This window comes from Gigantopelta aegis, chromosome 12 (genome assembly GCF_016097555.1).
Source record: "Gigantopelta aegis isolate Gae_Host chromosome 12, Gae_host_genome, whole genome shotgun sequence".
Classification (NCBI taxonomy): Eukaryota; Metazoa; Mollusca; class Gastropoda; order Neomphalida; family Peltospiridae; genus Gigantopelta; species Gigantopelta aegis.
Window position 1 is genome coordinate 23,155,830 of NC_054710.1, and position 13,689 is coordinate 23,169,518.

Genomic DNA, 13,689 nt, shown 5'->3' on the forward strand with positions numbered 1-13,689 from the left:
AATATTCCAATGTTTACTGCTAAAACAATCAAATGCAGCATATTTTACATTTAATTTCTAGTTATAACTTTCCCATTAATGTTTTGTTTTATTTTGTTTTATTGGGTTTTTTAGTTTGTTTTTTGAATATAAAGTACTCAACAGACTACAAAGCGACTTTTCAATGTTCTCTCTAATTATAGTTTAACCCAACCGCACACCATTTAGAAATCCTGACCAGTTCTGGAGTTATATCATCATTCTTAACATGCGATGTTTAGTGTATCACGTATAATTATAAATGGAAAAAAAGAGTGAAACACCAAATTCAGCTTCCTCATTATTGTGTAGTTAGTTTACAAAATGTGTTGCAAGCAGGCAGCTGACTACTGGCATTGCCATCTTCCAAAATGGCCGCCGTTTTTAAAAAGAAATGTGCAATGGCCATATCTAGTCCAAATACCTTCTATATACATTATATTTAAAAGAAAAGCAAGCTAGCTAAATCACGAAATATTGCGCATTATTAAAATAGAGTATATACAAAATTTAGTATATGATACTTGAAAGAATATGCCACGAATTGGCCACGCCCACATATTCAAAGGTCAACTTTTATTACAGTTTGTGATTCCCAATGTTTGTTTCTAATTTTCTACCAGGTTTGAAGCAACAAAATATTGTAAGTCGCTTCTAATGATTAGTGGATATTTACAATGGTGGCCATTTTGAAAAAAGGGCACTTAGTGGGCCATGCCCACTTTCTCGGAAGGGTAACTCCAACTTATTTAGGTCGGCAGGTGTGAGTGATGTAGAAAACATTTTAAAACTTAATTCCCGGAACGGGTTCGGGTAGATTATTTACATGCTCATTTGCCACTAGAGCTTCAAGCATGTCTGTCCCGGGGCCTAGCTCTGGATAGCCAGAAGTCTGCTCCCGGTCAGAAATTAAAGGGACAATTTTGAATAATTATTCGAAATATAAAAATAAAATTGGAATTTTATTAATAATAGCTTTTGTTGGAGTAGTTCTAAATAAACTTAACTAATAACAATAAATAAAATAAAAATCACCACATAATTAATTTAGACACCACAATTTTTGATAGCTGTCCAAATACCAAAAAACAATAATAATAAAGCCCTGAATGGAGGGGGGAAAGGGGGGCTGATTGGAGGTTGGGCCAAGGCCACAGGAAGTTTCGATATTTAATAGGTTCATAAAAAACGAAGATGAGAGAGGGGTACCGGTCATATCGGTAACTTCGGCGTGACCGAAGAAGGGGAGGTAAGCATGAAGAGGGGGAGGGGGCAGGCCCCCAGACAAAACCTAACCACATCCTACGGCCGAAACCACCTACACCTAAGCGCCTTAACCCTATATTTCTGGTGGAATACCCCATCCCCCACCACCACCCAACCAACCACCCCCCATCCGTGCAGCCGTCGTGCACTCCAGTTCCAGCACCCCTCAAGATAATAAATTCCAGCGCATTCCCGGAACATTTGTCATGAATCCTTCATAATTTTATATCTACCACATGGACAATATTATCAGTTACTTGACAATAAAAAGGCTAAATATATATATTTTAAAATCTCAAAATGCCCAAAGGTGACAAGATGGCATCTTTCAGATTTGTGAAATGGATATCCTAAACAAGTATAATCAGGAAAAAAAGAAAAAAAGACTTAATATCCTAATTTGGTGTTTAGAGCTTCTACGGGTGATATTCGTAATTCAACGTGCCAGCCGTTTCTTTCCTAATTGTATCAACGGACTAGTCCAATTTCAGAAATCAGTCATTAAGTATCAAGTAAATAATCACCATCTGCAAACGCCTGTAACGATTACAGTTAACTACTAATAGATATGTTTAGCAGTATGAATATCCTATGTCATAGGGGATTCGTGTTACGAACACATGCCATGTCAAAGACGTAGTGGGCAATCTCTCAAGTCAGTTGCCCATACCACATGTCATGTCAAAGAAGTAGTGGTCAATCTCTCAAGTCAGTTGCCCATACCACATGTCATGTCAAAGAAGTAGTTGGCAATCTCTCAAGTCAGTTACCCATACCACATGTCATGTCAAAGAAGTAGTGGCAATCTCTCAAGTCAGTTACCCATACCACGTCATGTCAAAGAAGTAGTGGGCAGTCTCTCAAGTCGGTTGCCCATACCACCTGTCATGTCAAAGAAGTAGTGGTCAATCTCTCAAGTCAGTTACCCATACCACGTCATGTCAAAGAAGTAGTGGGCAGTCTCTCAAGTCGGTTGCCCATACCTACAACTGGTAATCTGATTTGTTGAATTTAATGCCCAGTACCTAAGTTATTCTAAAACCTAAATCTAGAAGTTATAGTCTGAAGCTTAATTAAGCTAATGGAAATACATGCCTGTGTCAGTATACGATAAAAATATTTAATAATTGTACATTACCTAGATCAGCCTTGACGGTAGTCAAGAAAGCAACAAACAGGATTGATAACTTCATTTGCAGTGTCTATAAATAAAATAAATGTATTTTTAATTTTATTCTAAACTAAACAACAGGATATGTGATTGTGTGCAAGAGTCAATAACGCGGACAACAACACATGAGTACATTGACACAACCTTGACTTCTGTCTGTAGGCACGGCTGAACGTCACTGTTACACCAACGTTGATTTCTGTCTGTAGACACGGCTGAAAGTCAGTCACACCAACGTTGATTTCTGTCTGTAGACACGGCTGAAAGTTACTGTCGCACCAACGTTGATTTCTGTCTCTAATCACGTCTGAAAGTCACTGTCACACCAACGTTGATTTCTGTCTGTAGACACGGCTGAAAGTCAGTCACACCAACGTTGATTTCTGTCTGTAGACACGGCTGAAAGTTACTGTCGCACCAACGTTGATTTCTGTCTCTAATCACGTCTGAAAGTCACTGTCACACCAACGTTGATTTCTGTCTGTAGACACGGCTGAAAGTCACTGTCGCACCAACGTTGATTTCTGTGTTTACAGTCCTTGCTGAATATTAATGTCGCACCAACGTTGATTTATGTCTATACAGTCAAGGCTGAAAGTCACTTTCATACCAACTTTTATTTCTGTTTGTATAGTCACGGCTGAAAGTCACTGTCACACCGTTTATTTCTCTCTGTACAGTCACGGCTGGAAATCACTGTCACACCAGTGTTTATTTCTGTCTATATAGTCACGGCTGAAAGTCACTGTAACACCAACGTTGATTTCCGTCTGTACAGTCACGGCTGAAAGTCACTGTCACACCAACGTTTATTTCTGTCTGTACAGTCACGGCTGAAAGTTGGTTAATGATACTGCTGGTTGATGCGTCACCTTAACAGGAGTTCCCTCTTAATTTGGTAATATGGTGGAAATGCTCACTTGTGGAACTCACGGTGAGTCTTCAACATATATTTTCTCTGGCTATAATATATGAAACAGATGCTCTTTAACCTACTGCCTTTCTAATTAGGAACTATTGTACAGCAGTCACGGCAACGCGCACGTTGGAAAACAAAATTGAAGCAAAACCTAGTCATTTCTTAATAACATATTGATCATTTTCGAGTTCGATTATAACAAATACTTGGCATATTAATCACTAATACACACACTACAGTACAGGAAGAAACCCATCCCTGACTTTCATCATAGATCTACGTACTTAACCAGAACATTATTGAAAGGGGCTGCTGCTGGGTGTGCGTGTTAATGGTTAATATACTCTTCAACAGAATTAGAGGAATGTAGGAAATAATAACCAATTAAAGAAGTATCAAGAGGTAGAACTGTCTAGGCATAGATGCATGGTAATAATGAAGGAATTGGGAAGAAATGACAACCAACAGTTCATGTTGCAGCATTGTATTGCTGCAAACGACTTTTGAGGGATGACGTGAGAATTGAACGTTCACGTCTTTTTATCAATAATGTGTAATACCCCCACAATTTCTCAAACATTTGGTTATTCGACGTTGCATGCTACATAACAATCTCCCAATGACGATTTGAGGAAGTCTATCCCACTCCTCTTGCAGCGCCAGGCCAAGTTCAGTTTAAGTAGCCGGCGGCTGTTGACGTCGCCGTACATGTCTCTCGATCACGTCCCAAACATGCTATATGAGGAAAAGGTCAGGCTTCATTGCTGGCCAGTAATACTGACCAGTGACCCTTCCTTAAACAATATGTCAGTCATAGTGATGTCACTCCACATCATAACTGAACCACCGCCAAATTTGTTATTTGGCCTGAGGTTGATGTTTGCTTGGCGTTCATTGGCGATGTCACCAAACGTGACCACACCTATCCAAGAAGTGTAGAGTGGAATGTTAGCTCGCTAGTATACACTGATCTGGTTTAGACATATGACCTCGCTAGTATACACTGATCTGGTTTAGACATATGACCATTTTCATTTCACCTTAGCTACAGATACATTTTCATTAACGTTAAACATACGACCTTTTTCTATTTGTCACACAAACACAACTAGTAGGCGTGGCTTAATTTTTGTTCTCTTCATTGAGATATGAACACAAAAGTCAGCACCTCTCGACCAGTCAGATTGCCGTAAAGTGTATAGACGCAAATAAACATTCACTTTTTGTTGGGGTTTTTCGTTGTTTTTTAAAGGACAAATTTCATTCCCATCATATAGGGACTCAATTGGTATAGGTAATTTCACTCGCTATTAAAGCCGCACACCCTAGTTCCATCCAGCGAAAATAAATTATAATTTAGTTAATCTACAAACCTGTAACACACTTAGATCACGTTTTTATCAAATGGAGTGAAAAAACAGGTTTTATATCGATAAATACCATGGGAATCCCCATGTCCCAATTGCTTGAAATAATTTTGAAAGTTAGTATTCTGATGTCACCGGTAGAAGCACAACAATGCCTACGTCACAACAAATTTCACAGACTTGGGGTGTGTTCGTTTCACCTCTCCTGGACATGTTCCAACTGTTCTGTCCTGGTTGTATCCCCTCTCCAGATATCGTAAGACTTAGCAAAAGTATTGGTTTTAAGGGTTTGTAACGTTTTGTATTGAGACACTTACTTGTCTGAACTTTATTGTTACTGAAAATGTTCACGAACTGTGAAGAAAAATCTCACAAATGAACAACAACAAATCGGATGTTAATTGCGCGAACCGTGCACGAGAAAACAAACCGAACCAAAATGATAACGGTCACGTGATATACCAACGTCTGTGACATTAAAAATAGATTGGACCTCGCTTGCTTAACGGTTTTTTCTTGACAACACGTTTTGTAAAAAAATGCATTTCGTGGTTTTACAAACATCAGGATTACCAAAAATCACTTCAGATGAATGGAAATGTGTATTCTAAATAATAAAATGTAATTAAAGTGCCATTTTATTTGTGAAAAATGGGGTTTAATAGCGAAAAACAACGCCGTAATGGTTAACAAATAAACGTAACTAGGGTGTGTCCCTTTAAATTTAAAATTTAAAAGAAAAGATACAAAAAGTACCTTTTGTCAAATATATCATATTAAAATATTAGTATTGTATATTTAGTATATATTGTGTACGAAGCAAAAACAAGGGTGCGAAGAGTAACTGTCGTCAACCATATAGTCTGGTCGTTGAAGGCGAAAAATCCTGCCTACGCCACTGACGTGTGACGTCATTTAACCAGTGCGCGGCGATTGAAAATACAATGGTAACTAAGTGTATCTAAGTACGTCACAGAACAACGTATCATAAAATGTTATGGTGCAGGGAAACCGTAATATCTAGTTTATGCCTCGGTCACATATGATGCTGCCGCCGCACGGTTCTGCTGTTTGTAGATGGGATTTTTACAAATCGTACGGCTTTGCGGGCTGCGAAAGCAGTGTTCACAAATGTTACGAGGTCCGCACGCAATCGTAAAAGTCATGAAATCAAAATGCGTCAAGAGACCGCAAGGCGCTAGTTAGCAAACCGCGAGGCGCCCTCACGGCGACCGCAAGGCAATCGCAAGGCGCCCGCTAGCAGGCAATATATACCTCTTCAGAAAGATGATCGTACGGCGGCCGCCAACTTTACGGTTGCCGTTAGGCCATCGTACCGCAGCCCTAAAGTCACTGCACGGCCGCTGTCCGATATTTAGAACATCGTACGGCCATCTCACGGAGGCCGAAAGACCACTGTGAGGTGACAGTAAAGGAGGCCTCACGGTTATTGCGGCTGCCGTACGATTTTCTAGGCACACCAGCATGGGCGGATCCAGGAAATATTTTTAGGGGGGGGACCAAAAAAGAAGGGCACATTGACTCGTCAAAAGGGCACCTTACTACAAGTTTTGATATTTACAATTAATATGAATTCCTACAGTTCTACGTCATAATATACTAGCAATAATGAAGTAAATTGGCGTCACTCGCGTTAGAACCTCAATGGGGCCCCATTGAGACTCAATAACACAGACACATATCTGCAAGCTTGCGCATGTACACGAAAATCTTGATTTCATTTATCTACAATATAATTATTGTTTACTTAAAAAAAAAAAAAATTCTACAAACAAAAAGGGCACTTGGACATTTTGAGGGCACTTGAACAATTTTTTGGGGGGACGCGTCCCCCTGGTCCCCCCCCCCCCCCTTGGATCCGCCCATGTCACCAGACAGGGTAAAAACTGTGAGGTGACCTTGAGGTCTCCTCACGGCCACCGTACAGTGACTGCGATACTACATGCGGCGGGGTTGCGGCCTACGGCCTTGCGATTTTCCAGTCGCAGGATTGAAAGTTCCGCTCAAATGAAAAAAAGAGAGAAGGATTTTACGTATCTTCATTCTGCTAAAGATCGCATGCATATTACCGGTTACTTCGTGCGAGTGTGCAGGAAGCTTTAGCACACTCCGGCGACTACACACATACATACGTGCGTCTATGGATTCTAATTTGGCGCTCCTAACTATTAATAATTATGACAAAGATATAAGATGTGAACGAGATTGCAACATTATTCGTCCAACAGCACCCTAACAAAATGCAACTCGACTTTGTATTTATACAATGAAATGATATGATCTTATGCAAGTTAGGGAGCGGGACGTAGAAAGAACGTCTATCCAAGGTTCCATTTGCTGAAGGTTCAATCCTCCTCAGTGGGCCCGTTTGATTATTTCCCGTCCCAACCAGTTCCATAACTGGTCCATCAAAGGACGTCGGCTGTGCTATCCTGTTTGTGGGATGTGGGAAGTGCACATAAAGAGTCCTTGCTGCTATTTGGAAATAGTAGCCGTGTGGCGACAGCAGATTTCATCTGTGACCATGCGTCGCTATAACTGCGATTGCCATCCAATAACCATAGGGGCGGGACGTAGCCCAGTGGTAAAGCGCTCGCTGTTTCTCGTTCCAACCAGTGCACCACGACTGGTTTATCAAATGCCGTGGTGTGTACTACCCTGTCTGTTGGATGGTGCATATAAAAGATCCCTTGCTGCTAATCGAAAAGAGTAGCACATGAAATGGTGACAGCCGGTTTCGTCTCTCAATATCTATGTGGTCCTTAACCATATGACTGACGCCATATAACCGTAAATAAAATATGTTGAGTGCGTCGTTAAAAAAAACATTTCCTTCCTTCCAATAACCGCTGATTAGAAGTCAAGGTGTTCCAGTAGGCTTAAGTTTATTAAAATTTTGCCATGTATCATTAATTATAAATACATTAGTACGACTGAAAACAAACGTTTTCTTGTCGTGGCTTTGTGATCAGGCCATTTTACATGCATACCACAACGTGATGCAACTTGTTAACGTATATTTCGCAACAAACGTTAATGTAATATTCTCGAGTGTAACTGGCGTCATCACATTGTTTGGCAAGGGGTTCTATATCAGTGTTTCTGCTAGAAATAAATTTGTGGATATGGCACTATGGAATTGATTTCAACCACAGTCAACAGGGAGTATGGGGGCCCTCCCCCAGAAAGAAAATGGGTTAAGTTCAGGGTTAGGGTTAAGAAAGGCATACAGTAATGATAAGATTAATTAATTTTGTTAAAAGGTAAACAAAAAAACTCTAACTAAAATATGCAAACATATCTGGGTATGGCGCCAAACCAATTTTACCCTCTAGGGACCCAACCCCCCCCCCCCCCAGTCTACGGCTCCGCGCCTTCGGCGCTCGCATTTGATGAATTCCGTTCAAATGCAATTTCGACCTCCCCCCTCCCCCACGCAACGGGCCTGAAATTATTCATACATTTCCTAGAAATATAGTTTTTTTAAAAATAATTAACACAACAATATGCTTGCGTTTTCTTCCTTAGAATATGAATATCTATATATTTAATTCAGTTCTGATTATTTTAATTAAATATGGACCTACACTGTTTCTCTTCCAATGGCGAAGGCCCAGAAATTATCTTCCTCATAGAGGTCGCGTCGTTACTATACGCACTATAGTCTCGCTTTAAACAGCTGTTCGGTAGTGTGATTTGAAGCCACTGGTCGCATAAAAGTATTTTGTCCATGGCCCTATCGGCCCTCACCTCTTTTGCAGCCCCTAATACACAATTTGAAGAAGATTTTTTTTTTTTTTTTTTTGGGGGGGGGGGGGGGGGGGGGTTGAGACTTACAAATAGCATACATACAATATAGACATAGAATAGTGAAGATGTGTAAAAAAAAATGTATCTGAAAAACACTAATTATTTTTCTCTACTTTAATATATATATATATATATATATATATATATATATATATATATATATATATATATATATATATATATATACTACTCAAAAGAAGTTGAGGGTCAAAAATATTTGTGCAAATAAAAATAAGCTAATATGCTAAAATTGTGACGACTAATGACAAATTATTGATTTGATGTCTCAAGAACAGAAAACACAAAACAAAAAAACATTTGCTTGGAAACTAGTTTACTACCCAGATGGAGAAAGACATGCACCCCCAAAAATCATGTTCACACATGTAGTAGAAGCGTCAGTAATTGGTGTAGCCACCATTAGCATTCACACATTCTTGACAACGTTGGCGTATGCTGTTAACCAGGCGTTGGAAATAACGTTGAGGAATCGCTTGCCATTCTGCAACTAATTGCTGAGCCAGTTGCTGGAGGTTGACGGCAGGGATGTGATGTGATCGAACTCGCCGCCCTAGTTCATCCCACGCCCCTCAATGGGTGACAAGTCTGGTGAATATGCAGGCCAATCCATGTGCTGAATGTTCTGCTGCTGTAGGAAGTCGGACACCACCCTGGCACGATGAGGTCTTGCGTTGTCGTCCTGGATCCAAGCTCCTGGTCCAATCCGCTGCAGAAGTGAAATTACAAAAGGTTGAACAATCTCGTTGAGATAACGCTGACCAGTTAAATTTCCATTAATGATGTACAGAGGGGTTCTGTGATTCATGGATATCCCCGGCCACACCATTACACTTCCTCCTCCAAATGGTAGATGTTGAACAACGTTAACATCAGCATATCTTTCTCCTTGACAACGGTAAACATGAGGCCGGCCATCATTGAACTGGAGCAAGTACCGTGACTCATCTGTGAATAATGTCTCTGCCCATTGTCCACGGTTCCACCGGATATGACGTCTGCACCAATCAAGGCGAGCCCTTCTGTGACGGGCAAGTAGCTGTGGTCGGACTACAGGACGCCGACATCGCAAACCTTGGTCTCACAGACGATTCCTAATGGTCTGGTCAGACACATTGTTGCCTGTAGCAGCTCTGAGTTGATCACGAAGACGCCGTGCGGTCACAAAACGCTGTCGCAACGCCGTTATCATCAGGAAACGGTCTTCTCGTGCTGTTGTCGATCGTGGTCTTCCAGAACGGGAGCGATTCTGAATAGAATTAGTCGTCCTGAACCACTGCCAGAGTCTACTGATAACACTTTGGCTTACATTTAGACGGTGAGCCACAGATCTTTGAGTGTGTCCATCTTGTAGCCAGCCAATGGTCCTTCCCCTGTCTTGCAAACTGAGTTGTCGTCGAACCATCTTCAAATTTAAAGTGATGATGAAAGGAAAATGCTCATCCCTTTTATTGCTAAAATTGGCATGCACTGAATTACACTCATGCTAAGCACGTGCAAATGGTGCACGAGGTGTCACAGTGGATGTATCGAGGCAGGTTGTCAGTTTAGTCTGACTATGATTTTGCTTCAAATCCATGAAAAGGAAATCTGGGTTACTTTAAAAAGTTTCTAAAGGTTAAAAAGAGTACATATGCAGTTTTATTTTTTATTTTTTAGACTGGCCCTACCTAATGTTTTTCAATCATGTTCCCAGAAACACATTTTGTGTAGGCACATGGCAGAATACATTTTTCTTTTCTTCAGTTGTTAAACTCTATATTTGATTATTCCTTTGTTAATCTGTCTATAGGGGGCCTACTAGTTGGGTATCTGTTTTGTAAGATGTAATATGTAGGGTGCATTTTCTTTTTATACTAAGCATATCTGAAATTACTGACACAAATACTACCAAAGGATGCTGTGATGGTGGTGTAAACAAATAACTTCAATAAAAATTAAAATGCTGAAAATAAAGTAATGGGTAGGAGTAGCCTGTGTGGTGGCCATGGGTTTACCTTCTCAGTGAGTCAGTATCTATGCCAAGTGTGAAAATTACCATGGGCCAAACTTATGACGGTTGTCTTTTACTGAAGCACCGATATTTAACACCAAATTTATAATGTGCTGAGATGCAATAAACATATTCATTTTCTTTTCATTGTTGGTTATTCTTAAGTATGTTATTCTTAAGTATGTTAATTTGGAAAGTATGTTATTGTTATAGTCAATATTATTAAAAAAGAAATATTATTATTATTATTATTATTATTATTATTATTATTTTTGTTTTTTATTATTATATTTTTTTTTATTATTATTATTATTATTTTGGTGGTTAAAAAAGTATTTTATCAAATCTCTCATTGCAAAACAAGCTCTGCAGAGCTTGTTTTGCAATGTGAGATTTGATAAAGTACTTGAGACATAACAGAACATACTGTTTGTTTTTTGCTACTGACCACCACCCCCACCCCACCCCCCACCCACCCCCAAAAAAATTAATAATAATAATAAAAATTAAAAATTGTTTATAATAATAAAAAAACAAAAATAAAAATAATAATAATAATAATAATAATAATTTTTGTTTTAATAATATTGACTATAACAATAACATACTTTTCAAATTATAATCTAGAATTTATTTACATAAATATCCTGAAATTGGACATTTTATTATTTTAATATTTGATCAGATTATTTATTACTTTTTAAAATAAATGGGGTTTTTTGTTGGGGTTTTTTGTGTGTATGTTTTAACCAGATAGTTATTATTTATGATTCATTTGAAAATTTAATATTTATTTCTGTAATTATACGTATGTTATTGATTTGTTTTAAATTTTATTATTATTTTTTATTATTATTTCTAATATTTTATTTTTATTTTTTTGTTTTGTTTTTATGATTATTATTATTATTATTATTATTATTATTATTATTATTTGTTTTTGTTTTTTTGTTGTTGTTTTTGTTACATTATATAAAATAATAATATTTATTTATGTCACCATACATTTAATAATTTTGTTTGGGTTGGTTTTTTTGGGGTTATTTTTTTTTTTCATTCAAATAATTTATTAAAATAATTATGTTTGAAAAAAATTGTTGAATTTACACTACTCTGCAAACGAATAATTTGTGGTTTTAAACACGTATATCTTCATATTAAATCGCGATAACAAACATTGAAATAGAACCCGGAAGTAAACAGCAAAGTATGGAAGATGGCGTTTTACAAATTAAAACTTTATTAAATGCTGTTGCCAGTTGTTTTTGGGTTTTTTATAGTAAAGACTCAAGTATTATCAGTCAAATATGTACACATTTAATGGTTTTAGCATGGTGGATATATGATAGAAAGTTGTAAGAACGGTAGGGAGTAGCCTAAATGGTTGGGGAAAACCCACGATTTGACGTAACTGAACATTATTTTGTTCTTCTTTTCTTTTTCTTCCATTATTTTTTTTCTCCCATTTTTTTTTTAACCACCAACTGCGGAATTTCGTATATTTGTATTATTTACTTTAATTTTTAGCCCTTCTACGCTTCAGTCACATACATGATCACAATTTGGTTGGGAATAATTATTACATAATGGCTATACCGATCGGTGCGTTACGATAATACAGATTTAAAAACCGGAATGGTGTATAATCCACGATAAGATATAATTGTTGTGAAAAGTGAATATTGTTGACCTTAGTATTTTTACTATTTCAATGATTAATTAAACTTACCCCACAAATAAAAAGAAGACAAAACGCTTCACGTTTAACACTGTTATCTTCAAAATGCTGGAGAAATATGACGTCATTACTCAGACATTAGCTCATCTGACGACAATGACGTTGGTTAGTCTATTTACACACTACAGTACGCGACACTATGATCGGCACGTCACAAATTGTGTATCACTTGAGTAATCTATATAGACCGTCAGCTGGGACGGTGTAATCCTCCCCCGGGGGTGGGATTTGTGACAATTTTCTTTGTTTTTAGAAAGCCCATGGCAGAGAAAAATGAAATGCATGTGTTTGCCTTTTGTGAACACTTTGAGTTCAATTTGAGAACATACTGGTTTAATTCAACAGTCTTGAGTTCATCTTGAGAACATACTGTTGTAATTCAACACTAATTGAGTTCAGTTTGTGAACATACTGTTTTAATTCAACTCTAGTTGAGTTCTACCGTGAGGACATACTGTTTAAATCCAGCACTTGAGTTCAACTTTGGAACATAACTTTTTAATTCAACACCGACAGCGACTGCCAAGCTCAATTATCATGCGATTCTTCTTTCGATGATGAATAGTGTAGTAATGACGACTGGACTAATATTTGTGCAACACAACAAATAATGCCGTATCAGTTTGAACTTGGAACATCTTCCGAAGAACCACCGGCCTGACAGATGACGATGAAAATGGTCGTAGAGACAGCTTACCACTAATTTACAACTTTTACTCTTTTGTTCTTCAGCTTTTCGTGCGAATTATTTTGCTACACTGTATGTTCTAGTACTTCTGATGCAGCAGAAAAGACTATAAATAACACTTGAATTCTACGAGTCAAGTGGACCCGATATCGGTAAATAAACAAAAACGACTTTTAGTTCGTTCCATCCCTCTATAAAGATGTTTTTTTTGTGAATAATTTCAGTTTGATTTGACGTAAAAAAAAGAAGAAGTAAAAATGTTTTGGAAATAACAACAAAAAAACAAACTATTTTTGTGTGCAGTTGTGATTATTATTTAAAAAAACAAACAAAAAAACACAAAAAAAACCACCCATTTTTGTAGGATGGGACGGAATAGGCTTTAGATACTTACTTGTCTGAACTTTATTGTTAATGAAAATGTTCTCGAACTGTCAAGAAAAACCTCACAAATGAACGAGATCGAGATGCAAACAACAACAAATCTGATCTGGTTGATTGCACAAACCGTGCATGAGAAAACAAACTGGCCGAAGTTGGAAGCATAACGCAGTTTGGGACGTTGACGATATGCACCCAAAGGTCGTTTCGATGTGGATGGCGTCGGCTTGTCATTTGTTTTGTGTCGTGACCCCTGAAAAAAAAAAAAAAAAACGTATGCGGAATAGGTCGCAGGCGAT

At 38.0% G+C, this 13,689-nt stretch overlaps 1 protein-coding gene across 1 annotated transcript in view; it reads right to left on the bottom strand.

Annotated features, from left to right (window-relative positions):
- The window catches only part of LOC121386536 (multiple epidermal growth factor-like domains protein 10), a 56,396-nt gene extending 43,999 nt beyond the window's left edge, over positions 1 to 12,397 (bottom strand). The window contains exons 1-2 of the mRNA XM_041517473.1: positions 12,313 to 12,397; positions 2,423 to 2,486 (exon numbers count right to left, since the gene is read on the bottom strand). Of these exons, the coding sequence (XP_041373407.1) occupies positions 2,423 to 2,477 (55 nt within the window). The 5' untranslated portion in view covers positions 2,478 to 2,486; positions 12,313 to 12,397. The remainder of the gene's footprint in view (positions 1 to 2,422; positions 2,487 to 12,312) is intronic.
- Between the last annotated feature and the right edge of the window lie 1,292 nt (positions 12,398 to 13,689).